We start from the raw sequence: 23,978 nt of genomic DNA on the forward strand, positions 1-23,978 counted from the left end.
AGAATATGTCTACAGATTCGACATCCCCGCAGAGAGTCAGGCGTAGTTCCCTATGTCTGGTCGACTTAGCTAACCCATGCTAATTAGCTTACCTCCGGCGCACCTTCGGGTCCCAACATATGCCATTGCTCAACTTCACAAATTGATACTTTAATTGAACTTTGCATAAGTATATAGAGTTTTGCTTTGCAGAAATTCCTCCATAGATCTCACTCGTTCGCTAGGTTCTCCTCTGGTTCCCATGTTGCTTCGCAGTGTGGAAATCTTTTCCACTTCACATGGAACTCTCTCACCTCGCGTCCTTGTCGCTTGGTCTTGCGCGCATTGAGGATGGCTTCGACTTCGTATTCCTCTTCCCCTTGCATAACCTCAGGCAAAGGTCTTACTTGGTCCTTGCGAAGCGGATCCTCAAAATACAGCTTGAGTAAGTTTACATGGAATACGGGGTGCATCTTCCCCATCTCTCGAGGAAGTTGAAAATGGTAAACCACTTTACTGATTCGAGCCTCAATCTCATAAGGCCCCGCGAACTTGCTTAAGGAACTCAAGATCAATTCATTTACAGGAATACATGCATTTTTACCTTTGGGTCAACTTCCGGTTGATCCCACTTAGTAGCCTGAGGTTCTTGGTGTTCAGCCACACCTTCTCCCCAGCTTGGAACTCTACATCCTGGTGCTTCTGGTTCGCGTACTTAGTTTGCCTTTGTTGAGCCTGTTCTAAGGAATCCCTCACTAGATTCCAAATGTTGAGTCTTTCCGCCATGAATGCCTCCACTGCGGGTAACTCTCCATGATACTCAGCCACACCGAGTTCCATAGGACCTTTAATAGCTCGCCCATTAATGACTTCCCATGGACTCACCTCGATGCTCGAATGTGGTGAGTTATTATAACACATTTCTGCAAGTCCCAAATAACTTACCCAATTGGTCTAGTCTCCCAAGACATAGCATCGCAAATAATCCTCCAACTGCCTATTCACCCTTTCCGTTTGTCCATCTGTCAAGAAGTGTTAGTGCCATCAAACTTGACTTAATACCCAGGGACCCTATGTGTTTCTTGCTGAGCATACTCAGCCTGGTTTGAGAAACTCTTGTCATTAGCTTGCACTTGCTAGTATCAAGAACCCTGCGATATTAATATTGGCCCCTCAATATCGCTAGATGATAGCTTACTATATCTACCAAACACCCTTGCTATCATACCCTTTGTGTTAGTTTCATTTCGGTCCCAAATGCTATTTATGGAATGTGTCTAAATTCGCTGATTTGGCATTTACAGAATGTAGAGATTAGCCTAAATATCTAGGATAACTCATCTGGAAAATCCAACTTTTAGGATACATCACGAACTTACCTGTCTGTGGGTGATAAGCTGTGCTGAATTTCAACTTGGTGCGATACTGTTCCAGCTGTGTTCTCCAGAACCTACTGGTGAAGATCTTATCTCGATCTGAGATAATCTCTTCTAGCCTTCCCCGCACTCGAACCACTTGTTCAAAGAACAGCTTCGCCACACCTTCCGCATCCACTTCCGTTGTGGTGGGTATGAAATGTGCCATCTTCGAAAATCGATCCACCACCATGAATATCGCATCAAACCCCTCGCTTGGGGGGAGTCCCGTGATGAAGTCCATCATAAGACATTTCCACGGACGGTCTGGAATTGGGATGCTTTGTAACAAGCCCCCACTAGCCTTAGTCACGGCTTTGACCTGCTAACATGTTGGACATGTCTTTACATAGTCTTGGACGTCCTTGGCCATATCTGGCCAATGGTACTTCCTCTTGAGTAAGTCCATTATCTTGGGCACTCTACCATGTCCTGCAAGAGGTCCGTCATGACACTCTTCTAAGGCTACCTTCCTTAGTGTCGCGAATGTGACTTCGGGTATCGAAAGTTACCTGTCGGCTAGTCCTTACGGACACTCTTACCTTACTGCCACGATGGCAGGAGGTCGGTATTGCTGGTTCTCTTTATCAGCCCCTCTTGTTCAAGTGTTAGTTTACTGGGCTTAGCACCTGTACTTAGCCAGATGGACATAAGGTAGGAACTCCTATGTGTTTCTAGTTGAGCATACTCGGCCTGGCTCTTAGTTCTCTTTTGCTCTGTCTTGCACTGGCTTGACAAGAACCCTCGCGTATCGAGATTGGTCCCTCAATATCGCCGAATGATAGCTTACTCTGTCTGCCAAACACCCTCGCTATCATGCCCTTTGTGTTAGTCTCATTTCGGTCCCAAATGTTATTTATGGAAAGTGTCCAGATTTGCTCATTTGGCATATCTACGGAATGTAGAGATCGGCCTGAACACAATGGTGTTCGTCCCGTGTCCAAATTCGCAATTTAGGGACATTCCATATTTAGTAAGTTTCGAGCTTGTCCCAGAGACTAACTCCTGGTACTAAGGGAGGCTTGGGGTGAAAGCCCAAAGCGTGTGTTCCTCAAAGGGGGGGGGGGGATATGGGGGGTTCCAAATGTATAGTAGGGATAGTGGGTAGGTCGGGCATGGCCGACCAACCTGAGGCATAGTCTAGCTCCCGCTTGCGTGCCTGTCCTTGTTCTGCGTCCGGCTTGGGTCTAAGCCCAAGTTCCATTCCATGCTAGCTGGTGGAGTACCCATGTTCTCGCGTTAGGCCACCGGTATGCCGAAATAGTGCCAGACTCCGTTTGGCTCCGTTTTGCGTGCTAGTCCTGGCATTGGGATGCTGGTTACTCTAGGACTGTTCCAAGTCGCTCTGGGCCCCTGTCCCTTCGTTCCTTGGGCTTTATGCTCGGGAGTTGCTCCGTGGTTCGGTTCCGTCACTCCTTGGCTTCGTGCTTAGGAGTTTGGCACCGTTCCTTTGTTCAGTGGCCCAAGGCCCTGAACCTCAGGTTCCTATGGACACATGGCATGGACACGTGGCATCTGTCACGTGGCACAAAGAGGGTTTAGGTTCCGCTTCGTGGTGTTATCCTATGGTAAATCACCATAGGATAAAGGGTCAAAACCACGTGCGCTACACTTAGTTTCCCTTCTGGAACATACACCCTCGTTTGCTTGTAATATATGAATCTGTTACATTCCGCATAGCCCATTTAGCCGACCACGGGCAATGCTGCCTCTCGTGGTGAACCGGCTCCACCTTGCTCCACCTGGAAGTTCTCAAGTCCAGCACCACCACTCCTTCCTGCTGCTCCACCCGGCGGTGCGAGCTCGAGACGTACACCAGGTGATCCACCGCCGCGCACCTCCAGTTGTGCTGCGTCACCTTGCCCCGGAACACCAGCTCGTAAAACTCCTCTGGCATCGCACTGATAAACTCCCACCTCGCCCCCGGAGGAGCGCCATCGATGAGCCTCCACACTTGCATTCGGTTCCCATCGCGCCTCAGCGGCGTGCATGCCACCAGCAGCAGCAAGCTCCCCTCCGAGTTGAGAAGCTTGAGCCCCCACCGGCACTTCCTCTCCAGCTGCGGCGGATTGTTCTCGTATGCGGTCCGCACATCATCCCAAAAGATTGCTGTCGCGCTGGATATCGCTAACTTCAAGCTCACTTTTCGACTTAGTGCATTTGCCACGATGTTGCTCTTCCCAGGCTTGTACAGAATCTCGCAATCAAACTCGGCCAAAGCAATGGCCCACCGATTTTGTTTCCCTCTCAGGTCGGGCTGTGACAAGAAGTGTTTCGTTGCCACATTGTCCGTGTAAACCTTGAAGTGTCTCCCAAGGTAGTGTCGCCACTCCTTAAGCGCCTTGACCACCGCAAACAATTCCTTTTTATGGGCAGGCCACTTCCGTTGAGCCTTGTCCAACTTCTTTGAGAAGAATGCTACTGGATGGTTGTCTTGCTTCAAAACTACGCCCAATGCAAAGTCTAAAGCATCTGTTTTTACCTCAAAGTCCTTACAAAAGTCTGGTAACGCCAACACGGGAGATTTCCTCAACTTCCCCTTGAGGTGGACAAATGCCGCCTCGCATTTCACTGTTTATACCATCTTCCTTTTTCCCATTTGGGTAAGGCTACTCTCGAATAGTGTCTGATAAACTTTCGATAGTAGTTGCATAGCCCCAAGAATGCCCTTAACTCGTGTATATTTGATGGTCACTCTCAATCTTGGATTGCTTAGACCTTCTTAGGGTCCACCTTGAGCCCGTCCTTGCCCACCACATGCCTGAAAAACTTTACTTCTTGTTGAGTAAAGTCATATTTGCTCTCTTTAGCATACAGTTGGTGTTCCCTTAGTTTCTCAAACACGTTCGTCAAGTGTTTGACATGCTCCTTTAGCGTTTCGCTATAGATCAGGATGTTGTCAATATAGACGACCACAAAGTGATTCAAATAGGGTACAAAGATATGGTTCATCAACGCCAAAAACATTGCCAGCGCATTGCATAGGTCAATCCTCGAAAAGTATTTTGCCTTTCCCAACCTATCGAATAGGTCCTCAATCCTTGGCAAAGGGTATTTGTTCTTCTTTGTATACTTGTTGAGCAACCGGTAGTCTATGCATATGCACATAGATCCATCTTTCTTTTTCACAAATAGATCCATCTTTCTTTTTCACCACCTCAGCACCCTCGGCCAGTTCAATCTTATGTTCTATCGGTCGTGCGGGGGGCAACCCCGCCGGTAGCTCCTCCGGCATGGTATTTTGGAATTGGTCCAACACCCGTTAGATCACTAAAGGTACTTCTTCCGTTCCTACCTTTTTGTCACTCCTCCCCGAGAGTAAGCACAAAAATGCTGCCTTGGTCCCTTTAGTGAGTTGTCCTCTCGTGGACACCAGGTTTAGGCACGAATCTTTGGCCTTGCATTACCCTACCTTTAGATCCTGGGCCTCCACCTTGGATCTTCTTCCTTGGGCATTCGTTAGTACCAGAAGGTTCCTACCTTGTCCATGCAGGGCTACCACGAACCGATTGAATTAATCCATCCCGAAGATCACGTCAAATCCCACCATGTTCAACACGGTGAAATCCATGTCTACTTTCCAAGTCCCTACTTTGACTCTCGCTTGTCGAAGTACCTCATCCGTGTTTTGGCTACCTTGAACAAACTCTATAGTCCTTGGTTTGCAAAACCGCTGCACCGTTAGTCCGGCTTGCCGGACTATGTCTGCAGCCACAAAATTATCCGAAACACCCGTGTCAATAAGGATCTTAACAAAGCTACTTCCGAGCTTCTCTCGGAGGGCTAATAGATGTCGCAAACGACTCTCTACCAAAGTTGCTCGTGTAATGAGTAACTTTGAGCTAGGGACTAGATCATATACCTTAATTTGGATTTCACCCGACTTAATGGCCATATTGGCTCTGGCCTTCTTCGAGTAGGGACATTCCCTCGAAAAGTGTCCCACTTCACCGCAGTTGTAGCATATGTTGTTTCCCACGTTGCTAAATGACTTGACCTTTTTATCCGTGGGTTTATCTCTTTTTGCTTGACTCCTCCACGTACTTGCTCGCTAGCTACCGGATTTGCCTTTCCGGAACCCTGAGGACTTATTCTTAAAAAAACTCTTCTTGAATTTCCCTTTGCTATATATTCCCCTTGGTTTGGCCCCTTTGCTAAACGTGGACCCCGACCTCGTCGTGTTCCCCTTTCACAGGTTATCGTTGAAATACACCTTGATAACCGCATCCAATGCTTCTTTGTAATTAGTCGGGTTCCAACGCATCACCTCGCTGCGAGCCTAGGTTTGCAAGCCTGATATAAAGGCATGGAACGCATCCATATCCCCCATGTCCATGACAAGTATCTTTTTTGCCATAAACCCATTCACATACTCCTGAATGGTTCCTGTCTGCTTCAGCTTACTCAGCTCGTCTCTTAGATGCAGAGTAGCATTCGGAGGAACGTAAGTCGCATGGATCCTCGCCTTCATCATGTCCCAAGTGGCCACTGGTCCTTCGTTGGCCTCCATCATTCTCCACCAAGACTTGGCATTATCTGCCAAGTATAGTTTTGCATATGGGACCTTCTCCGAGCTTGGTAACCGCAACGCTCGGAAGTAGTCCTTCATATCATAAAACCAATCCTCCACCACCTTATAGTTGTTCACTCCCTTGAAGACCGGTGGGGGCTTTGGTTTGTACTTGGGAACTACCTGAGGAACTGATTCCACTTCAGTCTGTTTGACCTTGTTTAGTTCTGCCTCAGTCCCTACCGAAGGGTCCACACCTTCTGTGCTGCTAACATCCGTAGTCTTTCACTTTTTCTTCTGCTTCTTGTCATACTTTAGCCCGATATGGGTACCTCTACCCCCCCACTTCCATCCCGAAGGAAGGCCCAAGCCCCTAGGAAGGGCGAGGACCAATGAGCCGTATGGTACTCAAGTGGGGCACCACTCCACATGAGTCGGGAGCACTACAGTCGGTTTCCCTTTTGGGAGTGGGAGCTGCTCTTGAGCAGTTCCTGGAGTGGCCCCTCCGGCACCACCCAAGTCCCTGCTCACTCCCACCCAAGGCCCCTTAGCCCCAGTCTCAACCTCAAGTCAGTTTGGAAGCACCATTGGAGAGTTCCTTCAAGACTGGTTCCTGGACCTCACTATCCCTGCTATACTTTTGGAACCCCTGGCAACCCCCCCCCCCCCCCCCCCCCCCCCGCCCCCCCTGCTAGGAGACGCATGCTATGGGCTTTCACCCTTTGACCCGTATTAGTACTCGGACTCAGTCTTGGACTCGATCTCAGACCCGACTTCAGACTCGGTCTCGGACTTGATCTCAGACTTGATCTCGGACTCGATCTCGACTCGACCTCGGACTCGGTCTCAAACCCGATTTGGATCTCGGACTCTGTCTCGAACTCGGTTTCTGATTTGGCCTCGGACTCGATCCCGGACTCTATCTCGAACTCAGTCTCAGAGTCGGTCTTAGACTCGATCTTCGACTCGGTCCTAACCGATGAATTCTTTGTCATTTTGGTTATGTTTTCGGGGATCCTTTAACCTACGACACTTTGGAGAGTTGGTTCCTTACAAGGGGCTAATAAAGGGAACCAGCAGTACCGACCTCCTAGGTTTGAATAATATTGAGTTAAGTGACCTCTTAAAAAGTCCAAATTGAAGAGCTTATATTTTGTTTTAGAACAATCTTAAGTTCGAATTTGTTAGTTGGATAAAAGAATCACGTCATATGTTGCAATTGATATTTAGTAAGTCTAGTTTGTCTTTTGTTGGGCTCAACTTGAGGGGTAGGGTGTCAAGAGAGCAGAGCTCTCAGGAAAGCCACGGCTTTTAGCTTCCATTCACGAAGGTGTAAATTTGCAAAGAAGAATAATAGATTATAAAAAACTAAAAAGAATTACTTAAAAGATGATTCACAGGGTTCAAATATAAAGGGAAAGTGCCTATGAATAAGAGTATACCCTTTTTTTCAATTAATTAAGGGTTTTAAGATACTTAGGGTTAAATGTCTTTAGGTTGAATAGTATTGGGCTAGGAAATCTAAATTCAAAAGCTTACACACCCTTTAATTTTTCCTTTTCACTAGCACTATACTAGGGATTGACTAGGTTACAAATATATGGCAAGCAAGGGTGATGGAAATTTCTTACTTTTGGTTGTTTGTAAGTGCTTATTGATAAACTCTTTTAGCCCTTCTCGCCTTTTTGGCTTCTTATAGGTGCTCATTGATTAGCTCCTTTGGCAATAAGGCCAAAGGAGAATTGTGAGGCTTCTTTATTGAATTTCTTGGAGAATTGGTAGATTCTCAATGTGGATTGGAATGCTTTAGGGTATATACAATTGCTCTTAAAGGAAAAACAGATTGTTTTTAAACCATATATTTTAATGTAATAATGGATAAATTTTTAGTATGAAAAGAAGTTTTAGTAGGAAATTAAAATGGAAATATAATGAGAGATTAGTAATTTTCAAAAAGAAATTACTTACACATAAATAAGTTAATCACCTTTTATGTTTTAATGTAATAATGGATAAATTTTTAGTATGAAAACAAGTTTTGGCAGGAAATTAAGATGTAAATATAATGAGAGATTAGTAATTTTAAAAAAAAAACTTATAAATAAGTTAATCACCGTTTATGTATATTATTAGGTTATGAAAGTAACCTTATTATTAACTTAAAATTATATTTATATCATGCTAGAACGATATACCTTGTGCTAGTTCTATACTTAATCATGTACACAGTTTTAGAACAATAACATTTAAAAATCTATAAGAGATTTAGAGTATTTATATATTCAAATAACTATTCCAACTCAAGATCTTGGAGAAGACACTTGTAATACCAACCGAAACCTGATATTAATATCTCTCTATCTTTTGTGAGACTTCCAAGGACTTTCCAGGAGATTATCTAGCTAGTATTATTTAAATTTAAGAACACTTAACCCCAAATATCCTAAAAATTTTAATTAATTAAAAAATAGGGCATATGGGTCCTTTCTTTTTATATTTGAACTTTTGTAAATTATCTTTTAAATTGTTCTCTTTAGCTATTTACAATTTAATAATACATTCATCTGAATTAAAATTTCATGTATCCTTTCAAACTCAAGTTCATAAAAGTTAACAATTGGCCTTTCAACAGATGATATATAAAATGCTAGAGGGCTTTGTGTGTGGCATGGTAAAGATCATTTATGATCCACATGTCAAACTAGTGGCTTGACAAACATCTCAAATGTGTTGGACTGCCTTCATTCTGTGTGCAAAGAGCTCTAATACAAGGTCGTCTTCCCCATTGTCTACAAGCCTAAGCATGAGAGCGTTCCAGGACACCGAACACCTTCCAAGCACTACCGTATTTAATCGATGTGTTCTCCATGATAAATCATCAATCCCCAGATCTTCCTAACGCCTTGCAGATTGCAGCCAAAGTAGCGATGGAACTCAAGAATTTGGCAGCAGCCCACGAGTCTCCATGCGACCACTGCCGCTTCATCCCCTCCATTCTCTGGGCATTCTCTCCACAAACCTCAAAGCGATGATCTTAAAGATACCATTATTTAGTCATAGTTTGAAAGAGAGGAGAGCGTGTAGGTTTTCTGCGCTCGCATAGGAACACGAGTAAGGATTCAAGGACCATCGACGTCAAGGCCATGAGCACAGTGGTGGATTTCAAGCCTCCGTCGGCCTGGAGGCGGCCACAAGATGGAAGCAAATGCGGGTTCAAGCACAAGGCCATGGTGAGGTTCCTGGCACTCACGAGACGACGGCTTTGCGTGCTGGGTTTGCACAGCACCATGGATTGCACAGCTCCTCAAAGTGGGTCTTCAGGAGATCTGGAGGGCAGCAGCAACTGTGATTGCTGGTGCGGATGTGGGAGGAGGCAAGTGCTTGCATCAATCCTGGGAACATCGCTAGCAACGAGTGAGGCTGGACTACATGCAGGTGGCCTTGACGATGGCTATCTAGTAGTAACAGTTATCCTTTTCTTCGCAACTTTTCCTTGTTCTTCTTTCTTGCTCTTCTCTTACGCAGCAAACGCTGAGAGCAGTCCATCCGAAAAGACCTGACTGGTACGAGGAGTTCTACGCACAAAGCATAAAATGTGGAATGGTGGCTTACGAGGCTGAGGTGAACGACTTGCAAACTCTCGATGAAAATCTTTTCTTCCATGAAATCCTTCTAGGCGGCGAAGTACAAAGAGAAACTGTTCGAGAGCCTGAGACAAAGATCGGCTGCCACCACTGTTTTGGAGCTCGGTGTCGGCACGGGTCCAAATCTCAAGTATTACGCGAGATCAGGGAGCGGCATGAGTGTCATTGGGATCGATCCCAACGAAAAAATGGAGAAGTACGCTCGAGCTGCTGCAGCCGATGCCGGGCTATCGAATTCCCAGTTCAAGTTTATCCATGCCGTGAGTTGCGACAAAGTTCACAAGTTCATGAGTTTCTACTCTTTTTCTTTCCAGGTTGGAGAGCAAATACCCCTCGCCACTTCGACCGTAGATTCGGTCATCTCAACTCTGGTGCTGTGCTCGGTGAAGGATCTAAATTCAACTCTCCAAGGTTGAGTTTTTTCTCTCTCGATCTTCCGTTTAACACTCCTTGAATTAATGTAGAAGTGAAGCGAGTCCTCAAGCCCGGAGCTACGTTCTACTTCCTGGAGCACGTTGCGGCTCAAGGTACTGGCTACTGGAAACTCTCCTTGCGCTCCTGATCTCAGTCTCTCGCGTGAATCAATCCAGAAGGAAGCAGCGTGAGATTCTGGCAAAACGTTCTCGACCCCGTCCAACAGTTCGTCGCCGATGGCTGCCACCTCACCCGTGACACTCTCTCCGGCATCCAGTCCGCCAGCTTCGCGAGCGTCGCGGCGGACCGAATCAACATCAGCAGCGCCTTCCTGATCTCGCCGCATGTCATAGGGACCGCGCAATCTTCACGGTTGTAACAACAAAAATTTGATCCTCGGTGGAAAAATGGAATCACGACCATTCAAAGAGCTGCAGCTCAGAGCGGCGTGCCAGGAAAACAATTTCGAGGTAAAGTCTCCATCCACCTACTTACATCGTCCTTCGCATTTAAGCTCGCGGCCACCGCGAGTTTTAGAGAGAGCGAGCGAGCGAGTGAGAGATCATAGAGTGAGCGAGCGAGCGAGCGAGCGAGATTAAACTCGAGGAGGGAAAAGAGCGAGCGAGCACAAATGGCTAATGCTTTTGGATTCCTTCTCTCGTGCGTCGTGCTTCTATCAGCATCCTTGTTTGTTTGCACAGAGGCGCGCTCCAGAGTTTTGTGCGCGCGCTCGCATCCTTGCTGCGGGATCTTTTCACCTGCCGGTTGCTTTGGGCCGCGAAGAGCTCTCGACTGCGAATGCCCGGGTCCGATCGTTCGCCCACATCCTCCTCGTCCAGCCTCGGGCCCGGGCGCTGCTCACGGCCCAAAGCCACCACCAAAATTCCCTCCATTCCCGTTCCCATGGTTTCCTCCATTTCCATTTCCCTTCAGGTTCCCACCATTTCCAAGACATGCTCCACCACCACTGCCTAATGTTCGTCCTCCACGTAACTAAATTACTACCACCATAGTCGCCACCTTTTAGTTCCACGTAACTATAGATCCGCCACCTAGAAGTTTTCACACAAAAATTAATAAAAGGGGATGTTTTTTCCATTGCCGGGATTTGAACCCGGGTCGCCTGGGTGAAAGCCAGGTATCCTGACCGGACTAGACGACAATGGAATTGCAAGAAGCCTCTTCTGGCCAGTGCTTTTCATATCCATGGACAATGTGTAAATTTTCCCTTGACTAGCTTGTTACTCGTTACATGAGAAAGTGTAACATATCTACAGTTGGGGACGCTTTTGCTTTTGCTCAGGAATCTGGAGGTTGTGAGATCTTGAGTTTGGTGGTGTGTCTCCTTCTCATCCACAAAGGGAGCAACTTGAAGAACCCTAACGCGTTTCTTACAGCTTCGTATTAGGGTGGCGGTTGATTGATTGATTGATTGATTGATTGATTGATCCTCACTTCTACAAAATATACTTTGTAAGGTGTACTCTCGACCTATACTGCCTCTAGGTACACTGCAAAAGCTGCAATTTGCAAGACAAAAAAAAAAAAAGGAATACTAATGATCTCAAATGACAAAAACGGTCTTTCTTTCCTTATTTTTTTCCTTTTTGGCTTGCCAAAAAAATTTCGATCGCATCTCTCGCTTGAGAGAGTGTTGTAATGTTGTATTGATTGATTGACGATCTTATCCTCCCACAAAGACCTCTATGTACACCAAGGGAATAAAAAAATGATAAAAAAGGAGATTTCTTCACATTTTTCCAGCCTCTCACACTGGGCCATTCCAACGATCCAAGCGAATCAAACCTTTGCTTCAAACGAACGAAGGTGCGATCGGTCGAGTTGTGCTGTGCGATCGCGGAAAAAAAATCCAAAGAGAAAAGTATAAACCTCGCGCGCGCGTCTATGTATCACCTCATCAAGATCAATCCACTGTCCTGCGCCGAATCCTTCTTCTTGCAGGACGCCATCTCCGGCTGCTGCTGCTGCTGCTGCTGGCAGCGGCGCTGCTCCTGCCTGAAATTCGCCTGGCAGATCTTGGCCAGCGACTGCAAGTTGCACCGCACCACCGTGTCGGTGAAAACGCGAGTATCCTCCCTGGTGTTCCCCTCTGGAACATCCACCACATAGGATTCCATCACCACCGTCACCACCTTCCTGGTGGGAGCCAAAGTTGCCGGAGCTGTTCTTCCGTGATCCCCGGAAGAACACCTCAAACCTGCGCTGCCGCCACCGGTGGCGATGGGCATGGAAATGGATCCAGCGCCACCATCGCTCACCTCAAACTCGTGCAAGCTTGTGACGGAGGCGTAGTTCCGGAGGCGGTGCTCGCCACCCACGACGCGGAAGCTGACGATGTGGTGCTCGTCGTCCAGGATCTCCAGCCTCTCGGTACTGCAGCTAGCGGGGAGGCCCGAGATGAGCGTGATGTTGCGGAGGCTGCCCACGCTGCTGCCATCGCCGCTGGCGATGACGCACGCCTTGACGAAGCGCTTGTAGGCCTGGGGCGTGTCGAAGCGGCGGAGCATCGGCCACACAGCGCTGACGGGCGCATCGATCCGCTGGAGCAAGAGATTGGCGCACTGGTGGGGCTGCGCGGCCGAGAGCGCGCTGTGGAGGCGCCACCGCGATTCGTCCAGCTGCAATCGCTGCTGGGGCGTGAGCATATCGTCCAGCTCTTTGCCGGTGGTGATTGTGGCGGCAGTGGTGGTGTTGTCCGATCCTCCGCCTCCGGCTCTCTCGGCTTTGCTGGGCTTGGAGTGATCGTCCAGAGATACCACGTCCTCGAGACGGATGATCCGCTGCTCCACCACCATCCCAGCGCGGGTCTGGTAATCGGACAAGAACCCACGAGCGATTAGCGATGGGGGAGCAAAACCCACTACTCACAATCACACACCCGCGCGGACCTTCTTCTCTTTTTCCTTGTTCTCCTTTTATCTCACACACACTCCCTCTCTCTCCGCTTTCTCGCGCGGATATGCATTGCTCGAACCGACCAAGAAGGAAAAAGAGAAGGATAAAAAAAAGCAAGGAAGAGCATGGTTGACTTGCGCGGAGTTTCTAAAGCCAGAAGCTCGAGTGGGAGCTTAGATCTCGGAGGCGGCTCTCCTTGAGTCAGAGGCAGCACCAGCGTCGTCAAGGAGGAAGAATCCAATCACTCTGGAAAATCCCAGGCAAGGAAAGTTCTTCCTTCGATCCTCGCTCTAAGATAAGAAGTGGAGATTGGTGTTCTTTACCTTGTTGGGGGAGATTTCTCCCAATGAATCGATCATCATCAGGGCCACCATTGCGTTTGTCGTTGCGAGAAATCGCTCGCGCTAGCTCGGATCGCCCACACCCTCCAGCTCGGATAGAATCCAATCCAAGAAACAAAACCAGCCCAGCTTTCTTGATCTTCTTTGCGTGAGTGGGTTGTCAAGGAAGGTAGTCCTTTTTGATAGCTACCGCGAGCTCTGAGGGAACTCACACACACAGAGGAAATTTAAGGAGCTTTCCTCTCTCTCTCTCTCTCTCTCTCTCTCTCCCTCTCTCTCGTGGAGAGAGAGAGAGAGTCTTTTGGTGTGAAGTGAGGGGCCCAAATGCGGTCACAAAATCGCACGCGTACGGCGGGCTCCAGGATCTAACTGCAGGGCCGTCGGGAATATTCACCGCGGGCCGCGAATATTCCGATTTGATCGATCGCTGTCCAACTTGCGCTCGCCCCCACTTGGCAATTTGGGAGAGAGCGAAGTTTGTGGATGATCAAGTCGCGGGAATGGATCCATCCTGTGGGCTTCGCGTCGTAAAAGTAAAAGAGAGGAATTGGACTGGAGGATTGGCTGGCGGTCGCAGTAACGAGTTGTCGTTTGTCACCGAGGAGGATGCCCAAGTAGCCAAATTGCAGGGTGGCGGGGGGACCTTTTATAATTAAGCTCCAGCAAAGAATCCATCAATCCTCCCCACCACAGGCACCACATTTTGATAAAGAAGTAATATGTTTTCGTGACGGAGACGACGACTGCGACGAAGACGAACGGGAAAATATCAGCTTTTCAATGCCCAAATCTTCCACGTGAAAACTGCATTGGCAGCTCCAACTTGCCAAGTTGCCCCGCACACAAAACCCCAAGAAAAACTTCATACGTTTTCACTAGCTTGATCGGTCACACTGTTCCAACTAAGTACCATCTTTCTTCTTCTCGTCACGCCCCCACCCAAATCCCTGGATCTGGAATCAAATCAGGCAAATAGAACTGGTTTTGTGGTCTAGTGTTGGGCCTGCAGTGACGGTGCATTGCATCTCATCGCTTGCACCACCACAATCAAGTGGATAGCATTGTCAAACATAAATAAAGCTTGGAGTCGAGATCAATTTGCCTTGCATCCATCAGTTTCATGTTTGCACTGTTGCATCCACCAGTCTCATGTGTCACAATAGCCATTCAGAGAAGAGCATACATGTATACATAGCATAAGAGCCTAAGACCCAATTTACAATGAAAAGCCGCAGGCAACAAGTGGGAAGAATAGTTCATTGCCCCCGAGTTTACAATTCGCTTGCCACACAAAATAATCAAGGGAGCCCGCATCCGCCCTCCAAGAATATTTCTCCAATCCTTACCAATTCAATGAACACTAAGCATTGTATCAGAGCAAAAGCGAAAAAGGCCCCATTCTAGAAACAATCCCCAGCAAGTTGGGCCATTGTTTAGTCACTAAACAGCTCTAGCAAAATGATCCCCATGACCAACCAATGGCTGCTTTTCACTGTAATATATATACTCCAAGTTGGGCCATTGTTTACTCACTAAACAGCTCTAGCAAAATGATCCCCATGGACCAGCATCCTTGCAACCAATGGCTGCTTTTCACTGTAATATATATACTCCAAGTTGGGCCATTGTTTACTCACTACACAGCTCTAGCAAAATGATCCCCATGACCAGCATCCTTCCAACCAATGGCTGCTTTTCACTGTAATATATATACACCAAGTGGGGGCAGAGCACCAGGTGAAATGCATCCCCAACAACTGGTCCCAAACTCTTTCAAATTGCACAAGAATCATTCCTGGAGTTGTCAAAAAAGAGGTAAAAAAATTTAAATCTGTGATGTCAGCGCCACGCCAGCTCCGTACCAGCTGGCCCCTCGCCGGATACCGTACATATAAGCTCTATGTTGTGTAGATTCGTTTAGAAGTATCGAGACGATAATCACGGTGATAATATCCCTATCCTCTGTGTATGAATGAATATAATGTGTGTGTCTGCTGTGTACAAGTGGGGCTTTTTTTAAGCGAAGTAAGTGGCTGTGCCTGAATTTAATAGCAGCTGCCAGGCAAACGAGATGAGGAAGAATCAAAGCAACAAAAGAAAAGTAAAACACACTACCTCGAGCTGCTCTTCCGTGAACTGTTCCTTCTGAATCTCCCAAGTATCCGAGTGCGTACGACGGAACTCGCCAATCGCCTTGGTTACGGTCGCTCGTATCGGCCACGGGTAATGGCTGAAGTATGTTATTGTCGTCACCATCTCGGGCAGCCAGCTGATACGGTAAAGATCACAACGGGTCAGAGTTTCTTGTGACGAGTACCTGGGTATATCGTAAGGAACGGAGAGAATGCATGCTGTGAGAGCAAGCACTGCGCCGTGCACCACGGGAACTGCAAGCCCATCCGGAAGCCTGTGCGAGCTGGGAAGCAAGGCACACGAGCAAGTGAGAGGTCTTGAAATCAATCACCCGCTACAAACAAGGAACAAGTTGGACACACTGGGTGGCTTACTTTGGCTTCCCGGATTTTAAGATTGAGCGTGTTGTCGCCAGTGCCTGCTCGCGAAAGCTTTGCACCACGCTGCTCTCTGCGCCTCTCATCATGCCCGCTGCAGCCGTCGACGACATCTCTCTCACCTGATCGATAAAGGACAACAAACATGTAAGTCTTCCTCTCTTTTTTTTTAAAGAGAAAAATGGATGAAAACTCCTACCTCCAGCTGAGGGTCACATAGAGATTCGGTCACTTTGTTCCAAAGCAACTGCCAAAGGCTATGATTCAATAAGAATGAATGTCTGTACACAAATAAGACGACATTAGATAGTAGTACCATGCTCATACAAAAACAACAGACCTGTACATAAATGGCTGAAGGAACGAAATGGAGGCAACTCGAACGCGCCAGTTATCCTCACTCGCAGCTTTGAGTAATCGCGACGCAAGTTCGGCAAGGTGCGAGGTGGGAAAGAGCTGCCACTTCAGGTAACGCAGAGCCGACCGTGCTAAGTGTGTCAGGTCTTTTTCCGAGGTATCCTGATAAAACACACTCTTTTCTTAGTCTCAAAGCAAGAAAGCTATATACCGAACCTGGAGCAAAAGAAGTGGATGTACAAGTTCAACTACAAGGTCTGACAAAATGTTGAACCGTCCTGAGTACATACAAGCTAACAGAAAATAAAATACCTGCACGACCAGAGGTGTAAAGAAGCTAGCCGAAAGATCAATATCACTTACCGTCTCCATGTCCTTGACAGCCTTTTTGTCACGTTTCGAAACATCACCTTCAACGTTCTCGTGCACATTCAGGATCTTCCTTGCTTCTGGTTCGGTCCGCTGAATGAACCTCCCGAGAGATGTGCTGCCATCGAGTGGAACTTCGTGACCACACTCTCGTAGGCCAGCACTTAAAACACAAGCAAGCGTCCCGATCGCCTTCCGGACCTGTGCATTTAAACCAACGATCACAAAGCTCACAGTGAGAAACTGAATCAACCAAGGCTTCACCTGAGCAGTTGAGTGACCAGTGTACTCCAATATCTCGTCGAGAAGCATGACCTGGAAGCTGACTTCGTCGCTAAGCATGTCTTTGCTCTGGACTTCCAATAGTGCCGCGGTGAGAAAATTAAACCGCTTAGCGGCGAGACTCGAAGAAGCATGCGATCCCAGTAACTTGCCAAGGCACTCCAGCACTTTAAAACGCAGCGCCGACCCTTGGCTCCCACTCGTCGCGTATCGAATGCATGCCACCCATTCAGGAGCGCATTCCAGTGTGGTTTTCTTGAGGGCCTTACGCAACAAAGCTGATAGCCAGTCATCCCATGCCGCCTCAACGCAGGCAGCCTCCGACCGTATCACACCCCCGATTATCTCAGCCGCAGCACACTGCTTCCCACGTTCATCCACGGTCGAGACAGCGTCTTCCAGCGGCCGTCGTAAGATGTCCAAGACAATCTGGCCATATTTCCGAGTGAGCTCTTCAAACAGCTTAGCGGAAGCTTTCGAGAATGCAACTCCCAGTGACTTCGACTCCCAACTCCTCGTTAAAGGCCAGTCGCACATGTACGTCGGTAGCAAGTAAACCAGGCCGACGTCGGACATGCTTTGCGGAACGTGGATGCCATCGTCTTCAGTGTAATGGTGGTCAAGTGCCAGCAGCTCGACAACACGTTCGCCAAAGCTCTCACTTAGCAATTGCTGCCCAATGGTGATTGATCCATTTAGTTCATGCCCCTGCATCTTGTCGGATTCAGCACCTAACAGTAGTAGCACGGCTCTCACTGACAGCCTTCGCACTGTCGGCAAATCACTAGTAAGTTTTCCGAGGAAATGTTCTGTCAGGAAAAACATCGAGACCATGAATGTGAAGCTTACAAAAACATCGACTTACCGTATCCATTTCTGACTAAATTCAAATTTTTCTTTCCAGATTCAAAGAACGGGGCCAGTGTTAGAAACAACAGCAATCCTTGAGCCATGAGATTATACCTGCCATTTAAAAGAACCAAGTCAAAACCTTACAAGAAACAGTGCAGTTTTACCGCCAATGGACGGATGATGAAGCACCGGTAGCGAAGCTTTTGATATCCATTATTGTGTCCTCAATATTTGGTGTTACTTGGACAGGAGACCCACCAAAATACCAATTGAAGGCAATGAAAAGCTTTACGATCGAGTTATATCAGATGATTTGCCATGGCTGATAAAGAAATATACCTTGTTAATAGCGTTCTGCGCTTTTGTGGAATCATGATGAGCGCTAGAAAATGAAGTTTAAGAAAGTGATAAATAAAGAAAAGCAGTTGGTCATACCTCTTGAGAAATGAAGCTAAAAACGCAGGCAGACATGACCAATCCTATAAAACAAAACATTAACACAAAGGCAAATAACTATGCTTGTTAGGCGCACCTCCATCATAGACCGTATAACTGTTCTCGTTTTTAGTATTGCACAGGCACCTAGTGTCGATTCTTCAGTGGCGTTGGGATTATTAAGGTGCGTAACGAGCAGTGGTAGTATTGTTTGTGGCAAGAAAAAAAATCGGTGCATCAGAAGTCCAAGGACAGCGGCTGCATACCTGCGAAAGGAAGAGTTTCAGCGTCCCCAAAGAAACATATAATGATAACTTACGATCTTATTGCCTTGTAACGATGTAAGCTAATGCTTACCAGATCGTTACTAAGTGATTCAAGAGCTGGAGGCAAGGAATTTGTCGGACTCATGTAATAATCATAGTATTCTGTCTCTGCGCTCCGCCAAACATGTTGAATATATGCACGCTGGTGTACTAACCACAACGGTCTGCGATGGAAAAGAACAAAAGAAAAGAAAACATGGGGCTGACGTTTGATGAAAAAAGACACGGATTAACCTTCTCAAACATTTCGTATCGTTGCTTGTTAAGAAATTCGCAGCAGGCTCGGTTAAATTCAGTCGTTCGGCATCCCAATCATTTCGGGCCTGATGCCAGTAGCCGTTTTCAACGCCTCCTGAATAGTTGACCCTTTAGTCCAGAACAATAACAACTCTATCTCACCGGAATTGACTATAGCGTTCATGACAGAGATTAGAGGCTTAAGTATCGCGGATTCGTCCCCCTTGTTTGCTAGAAGGTAGCTGTTTGGAAAAAAGAGAAAATCAGCGCTTTCAGTTAAGATGGAAAACAAAGAAGACAAATACCCGCATGCTTTGTGAAGGATCATTGCAATGTCACTTCTCAAACTGGAGTCTCCAATTGGCACCCCAGACAATCCAACGACGGTATAGCTGTGCTCAACCTTCTGAAAGTCAGGAAGTGAAGATCCCAAACCTTGGAGTACAGCGTCCACACGTAGAAGTGTCACACGGAGGTAGTCCTTCTCCTGTCCTGTATAAAGGATATCTTCACTGTAAAACAGCCTCAACGTTTCTGGTTTGAGTCTGTAGTGAGGTCACCTGTATTTTTCTGGAGACCTTTTTCAGGAAAGCGCTGAAGATTAGAGAGCGCCCCATGCATGTGGAAGTCAACCAGCTCCTCCACGAACATAATTTCATCGGCGGAAGGAATGTGCCAAGATGGCCTAGCACTGTCAAACTCGTTCTTGTCTTTTGTACCAATCCAGATATCTAGTTCATCAGATGCTGGCAACCTGGAAACGCATATTCTTAAAGCTCTTCAGCAATTAAATAAATTGAAACCTTACTTCCAAGAGCTGACAGGAAAATAGCACACTAGCCTTCGAATGAGAAACTTCAGCAACAGTTTTCCAGCATCATTAACCTTCATTGCAAACGCTTGTGAAGTCTCCCAGAGAGAGAAGAGAGAGAGAGAGAGAAACAAAAAAAAAGCTCGCTTATTGCATACCTTGCAGGATGGAGCATTGAATGCTACTTGAATGAGGTCCTTGAGGATCGTCTTGTAATTCAGAATTGTTGCATCTCCGGCTGCAATTGTAGATGCCAGGACGTTAAGCTGGTACGTTGCTCTTTGCTCTAGAGCCGATGAGAGAGTCGCCTGAAGCAATGTCGCTCTTAAGGAATCTCTTTTTCTAAAAATCCAGGCATACCTTAGAGCTAAAGTCAGACGTTTCTCCGTTTTTGCAATATCCTGTAGACGGTGTTTCACCCAACGTGGATAGCAAATCCTTCATGATAGGCTCTAATAACATGCTGATGGCCGTAGAAGAATCACGTTCAACAGCAGCAAAACACAAAGTTGCCATTTCATCCGCAGCTCCAGGTAAGATATTGCCAGTTAAGAACTTTTTTATACGCACGAGAACCTTAATAAAACTAGTGTCAGCAATAAACCATACTCAAGATGTAGCAAAAACAAACCAGTTTGAAGATACGTTCGGGCAGCTTGCCAAACAAAAGAGCCAATAGCGGATAGAAATAGGACCCACTCTCCACGAGAAAGCCGTCATTGGTATTGGTTTCTGTGGACAAACTATGCAGACATTCAATATTTAGATACATAGAATTCGCTTTATAAAAAGAAAGCTTCCATGCAGGACTGTATACTTACGAAGATTGAGACCCTGGTTCCAGACTCAGAAGCAGAGAAAATAGCTGGTCCAGGAACTGAAATGTCCACTTTTCCCAGTCGATAGGAAAAATACCGTTGTGATCAGGATCTTGAAGGTTGCTCACGCTCGATAACACGGAGCAATACAGCTGCATGGTGGCAAGAGTTTTAAGAGGATCGTTTGCATCCAATCCAGGTATAGTTTTGAACATAGAACCGAGAAGCGCATCTCTATAGCGCACAGCAGGCCCAGCAGTTAACTGGTTCTCCTTGTTAGAGGCCGTCTCTCTTTGATAAAAGAGTAGAATGGGCCTGGTACACAAGGCAAGAGTTTTAATCGCTAATTCAAGCTGATGAGTTGCCGTTATCTGCAAAGAACTTTCAGTGAAGAAAGAATAGAATTTGTCACGTACCGACACCATGGCAGTTTCGAAAGAAGAAACCGCAACGTTCAGCGCCAATGCTGGTTCAATATAAGCCAAGTTTGACACTGCTTTAGCGCAAGCGTGAGAAAGCCTGTCACTTTTACTGTATTGGCCTCTCTCTACCAGCCTTAAAACTTCCTTCACAAAAGACGCTCGTTCAACTGCCCCCAAGACTTGTCTCGTCTTCTTCTGCGTGTTACACTCTCTCTCCATACGCTTCGAGAAGCAACGTACGAGGAAAGTCATGAAATGTTCGAGGGAGTCAGACCAGTGGCCACCATTTGACGGGTGGTAATATGGCTCAAGATAATCAACCAGCTTCCTGAAAGAAGACTCCGCTGAGCCTCCGGGAGTCAGCAGATAAATCTGCAAAGGACGGGCAACATAAATTCAGCAAGTAGTTGTCAAAAAAGACCGAAGTTCTTACGATTGATTTGGCCGCGGTCTTTGATAACGACACGTTTATTCCGGGAGGAAAACTATGGATGGACCAGTTAATTGGGGGATGTGCACTAGACCGTCCAACAGGTACCTGAAACCTTTGGCTATTAGAAAACGAACAAAAGAACTTGCAACTCAATTAAGATGATCTAACCCGGAAAGAGTTCAGTAGATGAGAGAATATAACTGGCATAAAAGGTTCCCAGTTCATATCCAACGACGTGATACACCGGCCAATCAAGGATCCCCATTGTGAGCTCCAAAACTGACAGCTAGGAATACGTTGCCAGAGGTCGAGGCACTCGGCCACCCAGTCACTGGTAGTTAGTCGGAAAATTTTTAGCGCGAAAAGTATCAACCGGGACGACTTACACTGTGAAAACGTAAGGCTCCGACAAAGAATGCTGTGATTTCAGTGGAATAAAAAGCCCCAGAAAGCCTAGAGCCTCCAAGCACGATGTGCGACAAGGATGATCGAAGCAAGGCCTTCAAAGACAAGAAAAGCCATCAACAGGAGGAAAAGATACTGCGAGAGCAATTTGCGTCGCCCCACCTAAACTCGTTCCAGATTTCCGTGGCAGAACCCGCAGAGAAGTAGTATCGGCAGCACTTGAGAAGCACGACAAAGTTGGTTGCATGCTCCGAGTTAGTCCCGAGTCCGCTGTAAAACTCCTGCCTGCCAGCCAGTAGTAAAGTCGCAGGCTTACAACAAAAGGCAAAAAGCTTACCTCTTGAAATGCGTGTTTACGAATATTTTGTAGAAAGGCCGCCAGTCCAGCGATAAGCTCAGCTTCTTGCGGTACTTTCTAAAGATCCTTGTCAAGCAGATCGCCCACCTTGTCTGTCCGAAAAAACGAACAATAAACCATAAATGAACGAGAAAAGAGAAGCAAAGACGAAGAGCTACCTGAGCTTGGAGATTGATGGTGCCCTCGAGCAAAACCTCCAGTCCGATATTCGCTACAAGCTGCACGTCTTCCACGGCCACAGTGCTCAGTGCTTTCAAGAACCTGTAGAAAGAATCCACCTCGTAAGGGAAGAAGAAAAATAAAAACGAAAGAGAGAAGCTTACGATTGTATGAGATAGATAAACCTGGTAGTCCTGACAGCCGAGGCCGAATTACCAGGTTCCCATTCTTCCTTGAGCTTTAGCGCCAGCTGATGGAATCGTCCCTCCTCTTCTCCAATCCTCTCGGCAACGATCGCAGGGAGCCAGCGATTGTAGAGACTGGTCTTCGGCGGCGCCGCAGCATCATCGGGGCACTCCTTGGCCATGGCCTCATCAGCAGCAGGAGGGGGAGGAGGAAGAGGAGTGGGATCTTCCATATTACGATGAGAATGCGCGCAATCTCGTCCTCGACTGCTCGGAATCTCTAGCTCGTTACCTCGAAGGATCGAATTCCCGGCGGCCCGATCCCACTCAATGCGCCGTGGCGGAGAGATCTAGCTCTGGGCACCGCATCGCATCGAGCGAGGGTTTCCTCGCGCCAGGGATGGAAGAAGGGTGCCGTCACAAACGGGGAAGAGAAAAGAGAGAGACTTTAGTTTAGAAAAGGGACCACAGCACTAATAAAGATACCCAGTACGATCTTCTAACTTACTCCGTCGTGTAAAACGTACCGCCCGCCATACCGCGCGTCACGCTCCTTTTCTTTTGGGATGGTCCACGAAAGGATAAAGGGAGCCTCTTGTCATCGTCCGATGGTTATTGAAGATCTTTTGCCTTTGCTGCATAGTCTCTCTACTGGAAGGGGAGCTTATTGTTGGGTGCTTCGATCCCAAGCACCAAAGGGACATTTGCTTATTTGGTCTCATTAATGAGTGAGAAGAAGATGCTTGGTTTGGGAGTTGTTCACAAGGTCATATACTCCATTAGGTTAGCTAGCTACACTTTAATTCCAACTAGATGGGATTAAGGGCAACTATCAGCCTCAGAATGATGTCATAACTGCAAATTTATATCTTTTAACTCAGATTGATGATTTAATGGAAGCATTTTGTTAATGTGATAAAGGATTGCTTTTTAAACTCTAACAACTTTATACAATTTCACAGTGATGCTATTTGTATGCCATTTGAATATATAATGGATCGATTGGAAAGCTTTAAAAAGTCCACACTTATAGCAAGATCATTTATGACATGTGAAACAAGTGCTTCCATGGCATAAGAAACATTTTATTAAATTTAAACTTCCAAAACACAACTTTGGAAAATAGTAATCTCTCAAAATAGCTAGATCCTATTAATAAATCTCCTAGTGTTTAGGGTTTAGGGTTTGGGGTTGCATCAATTCTTAAAGAAGGCAATGCATTTTGGTTTGGCTGTGGCACCATGGAATACCATTACAAAGCAAGTGAAAAAGGAGGGTCATATCATTTCTACTGGTAAGGTATTCACAAGTGATAAGGATGTGTAATGATATTTATGGTACTACTCAATCTTTTTTTTTTGTGACTGCAAGATCTCTTCCATGCAACTTGGCTCTCCTCCATTTTCTCCTTCTTTTTGTCAACACCACATTCATGACCTTAGAGATTTGATATAATTCATGGCACTAGCCATTCTAGCCTTGGCCATTGTATTTAGTGTGGTGGCTATAGTTATATTTAAAACATTTTTAAACATGTATTAGCCAAAATTTGAAAAGAGCCTTTCAAAGTTTTCCAAATTGCAAAATAATTTGAAATGTTAAAGGGTATTTATAGAGCTCTTGACTATCTGAACTTTTTTTTTAATTTGATCTTTTATATTAATACTTCTAATGTAGGTCTTACACTTGAAGTACTGGTAATTATTTTATCAGCATTGCAAAGAAAGACTACTTAACCATAGATAAAGAATATTTGGCTATTGTATGGTACATATTTTTATAGAATACTTTAGTTGAGAT

The 23,978-nt window shown here is 46.4% G+C and overlaps 3 protein-coding genes and 1 non-coding gene across 7 annotated transcripts; 1 reads left to right on the top strand and 3 right to left on the bottom strand.

The window, feature by feature from the left end:
• The first annotated feature begins 8,662 nt into the window (after window positions 1-8,662).
• LOC9634216 (methyltransferase-like protein 7A) lies at window positions 8,663-11,058 on the top strand. 3 transcript variants are annotated; one of them, XM_024686995.1, is made up of 7 exons: window positions 8,672-9,134; window positions 9,226-9,362; window positions 9,430-9,525; window positions 9,581-9,808; window positions 9,863-9,959; window positions 10,013-10,075; window positions 10,139-11,058. In XM_024686995.1, exons 1-7 carry the CDS (start codon window positions 9,110-9,112, stop codon window positions 10,339-10,341), a joined length of 849 nt encoding a protein of 282 aa, XP_024542763.1. In that variant the 5' UTR covers window positions 8,672-9,109; the 3' UTR covers window positions 10,342-11,058. The 3 variants fall into 3 exon arrangements, with proteins under 3 accessions (XP_024542762.1, XP_024542761.1, XP_024542763.1); XM_024686994.1 differs by having other exon boundaries at window positions 8,663-9,362; window positions 10,142-11,058; XM_024686993.1 differs by having other exon boundaries at window positions 8,670-9,362.
• On the bottom strand, window positions 11,056-11,129 carry TRNAE-UUC. The gene has a single exon. It is a non-coding gene; the product is annotated as a tRNA-Glu (tRNA).
• A 457-nt stretch (window positions 11,130-11,586) lies between these two features.
• On the bottom strand, window positions 11,587-13,481 carry LOC112350575 (abscisic acid receptor PYR1-like). The gene is made up of 2 exons (XM_024686983.1): window positions 13,202-13,481; window positions 11,587-12,790 (listed from the first exon to the last, which is right to left on the bottom strand). Exons 1-2 carry the CDS (start codon window positions 13,250-13,252, stop codon window positions 11,873-11,875), a joined length of 969 nt encoding a protein of 322 aa, XP_024542751.1. The 5' UTR covers window positions 13,253-13,481; the 3' UTR covers window positions 11,587-11,872.
• Window positions 13,482-14,823: 1,342 nt separating this feature from the next.
• Window positions 14,824-22,630, bottom strand: LOC9634836 (proteasome activator subunit 4). Of its 2 annotated transcripts, none has more exons than XM_024686919.1 (32): window positions 22,158-22,630; window positions 21,993-22,095; window positions 21,814-21,926; window positions 21,639-21,761; window positions 21,458-21,571; window positions 21,240-21,402; window positions 21,072-21,176; window positions 20,633-21,010; window positions 20,220-20,587; window positions 20,030-20,141; window positions 19,759-19,974; window positions 19,557-19,706; window positions 19,396-19,472; window positions 19,148-19,341; window positions 18,893-19,079; window positions 18,750-18,829; window positions 18,585-18,702; window positions 18,344-18,514; window positions 18,122-18,290; window positions 18,025-18,068; window positions 17,929-17,971; window positions 17,754-17,875; window positions 17,603-17,700; window positions 16,720-17,546; window positions 16,450-16,656; window positions 16,303-16,398; window positions 16,070-16,248; window positions 15,929-16,010; window positions 15,727-15,851; window positions 15,537-15,635; window positions 15,335-15,488; window positions 14,824-15,274 (listed from the first exon to the last, which is right to left on the bottom strand). In XM_024686919.1, exons 1-32 carry the CDS (start codon window positions 22,409-22,411, stop codon window positions 15,236-15,238), a joined length of 5,310 nt encoding a protein of 1,769 aa, XP_024542687.1. In that variant the 5' UTR covers window positions 22,412-22,630; the 3' UTR covers window positions 14,824-15,235. The 2 variants fall into 2 exon arrangements, with proteins under 2 accessions (XP_024542687.1, XP_024542686.1); XM_024686918.1 differs by having other exon boundaries at window positions 18,893-19,094.
• Window positions 22,631-23,978: the final 1,348 nt, after the last annotated feature.

Source organism: Selaginella moellendorffii, unplaced genomic scaffold (genome assembly GCF_000143415.4).
Source record: "Selaginella moellendorffii unplaced genomic scaffold, v1.0 SELMOscaffold_51, whole genome shotgun sequence".
NCBI classification, from domain to species: Eukaryota; Viridiplantae; Streptophyta; class Lycopodiopsida; order Selaginellales; family Selaginellaceae; genus Selaginella; species Selaginella moellendorffii.

Excerpts from the sequence above, each read along its gene's own strand:
- LOC9634836 (XM_024686918.1), bottom strand. The coding sequence starts at position 22,411 with ATGGAAGATCCCACTCCTCTTCCTCCTCCCCCTCCTGCTGCTGATGAG. Across the intron at positions 18,830-18,892 it reads ATCCTTCACAAAGCATGCGG|CTACCTTCTAGCAAACAAGG; the intron begins GTATTTGTCTTC and ends TTTTCCAAACAG. Across the intron at positions 18,515-18,584 it reads GATACGAAATGTTTGAGAAG|ACCGTTGTGGTTAGTACACC; the intron begins GTTAATCCGTGT and ends TTTCCATCGCAG.
- LOC9634216 (XM_024686993.1), top strand. The coding sequence starts at position 9,048 with ATGAGCACAGTGGTGGATTTCAAGCCTCCGTCGGCCTGGAGGCGGCCA. Across the intron at positions 9,363-9,429 it reads GCCTTGACGATGGCTATCTA|CAAACGCTGAGAGCAGTCCA; the intron begins GTAGTAACAGTT and ends TCTCTTACGCAG. Across the intron at positions 10,076-10,138 it reads GGAGCACGTTGCGGCTCAAG|AAGGAAGCAGCGTGAGATTC; the intron begins GTACTGGCTACT and ends GAATCAATCCAG.
- LOC112350575 (XM_024686983.1), bottom strand. The coding sequence starts at position 13,252 with ATGGTGGCCCTGATGATGATCGATTCATTGGGAGAAATCTCCCCCAAC. Across the intron at positions 12,791-13,201 it reads GAGAAATCTCCCCCAACAAG|ACCCGCGCTGGGATGGTGGT; the intron begins GTAAAGAACACC and ends TCCGATTACCAG.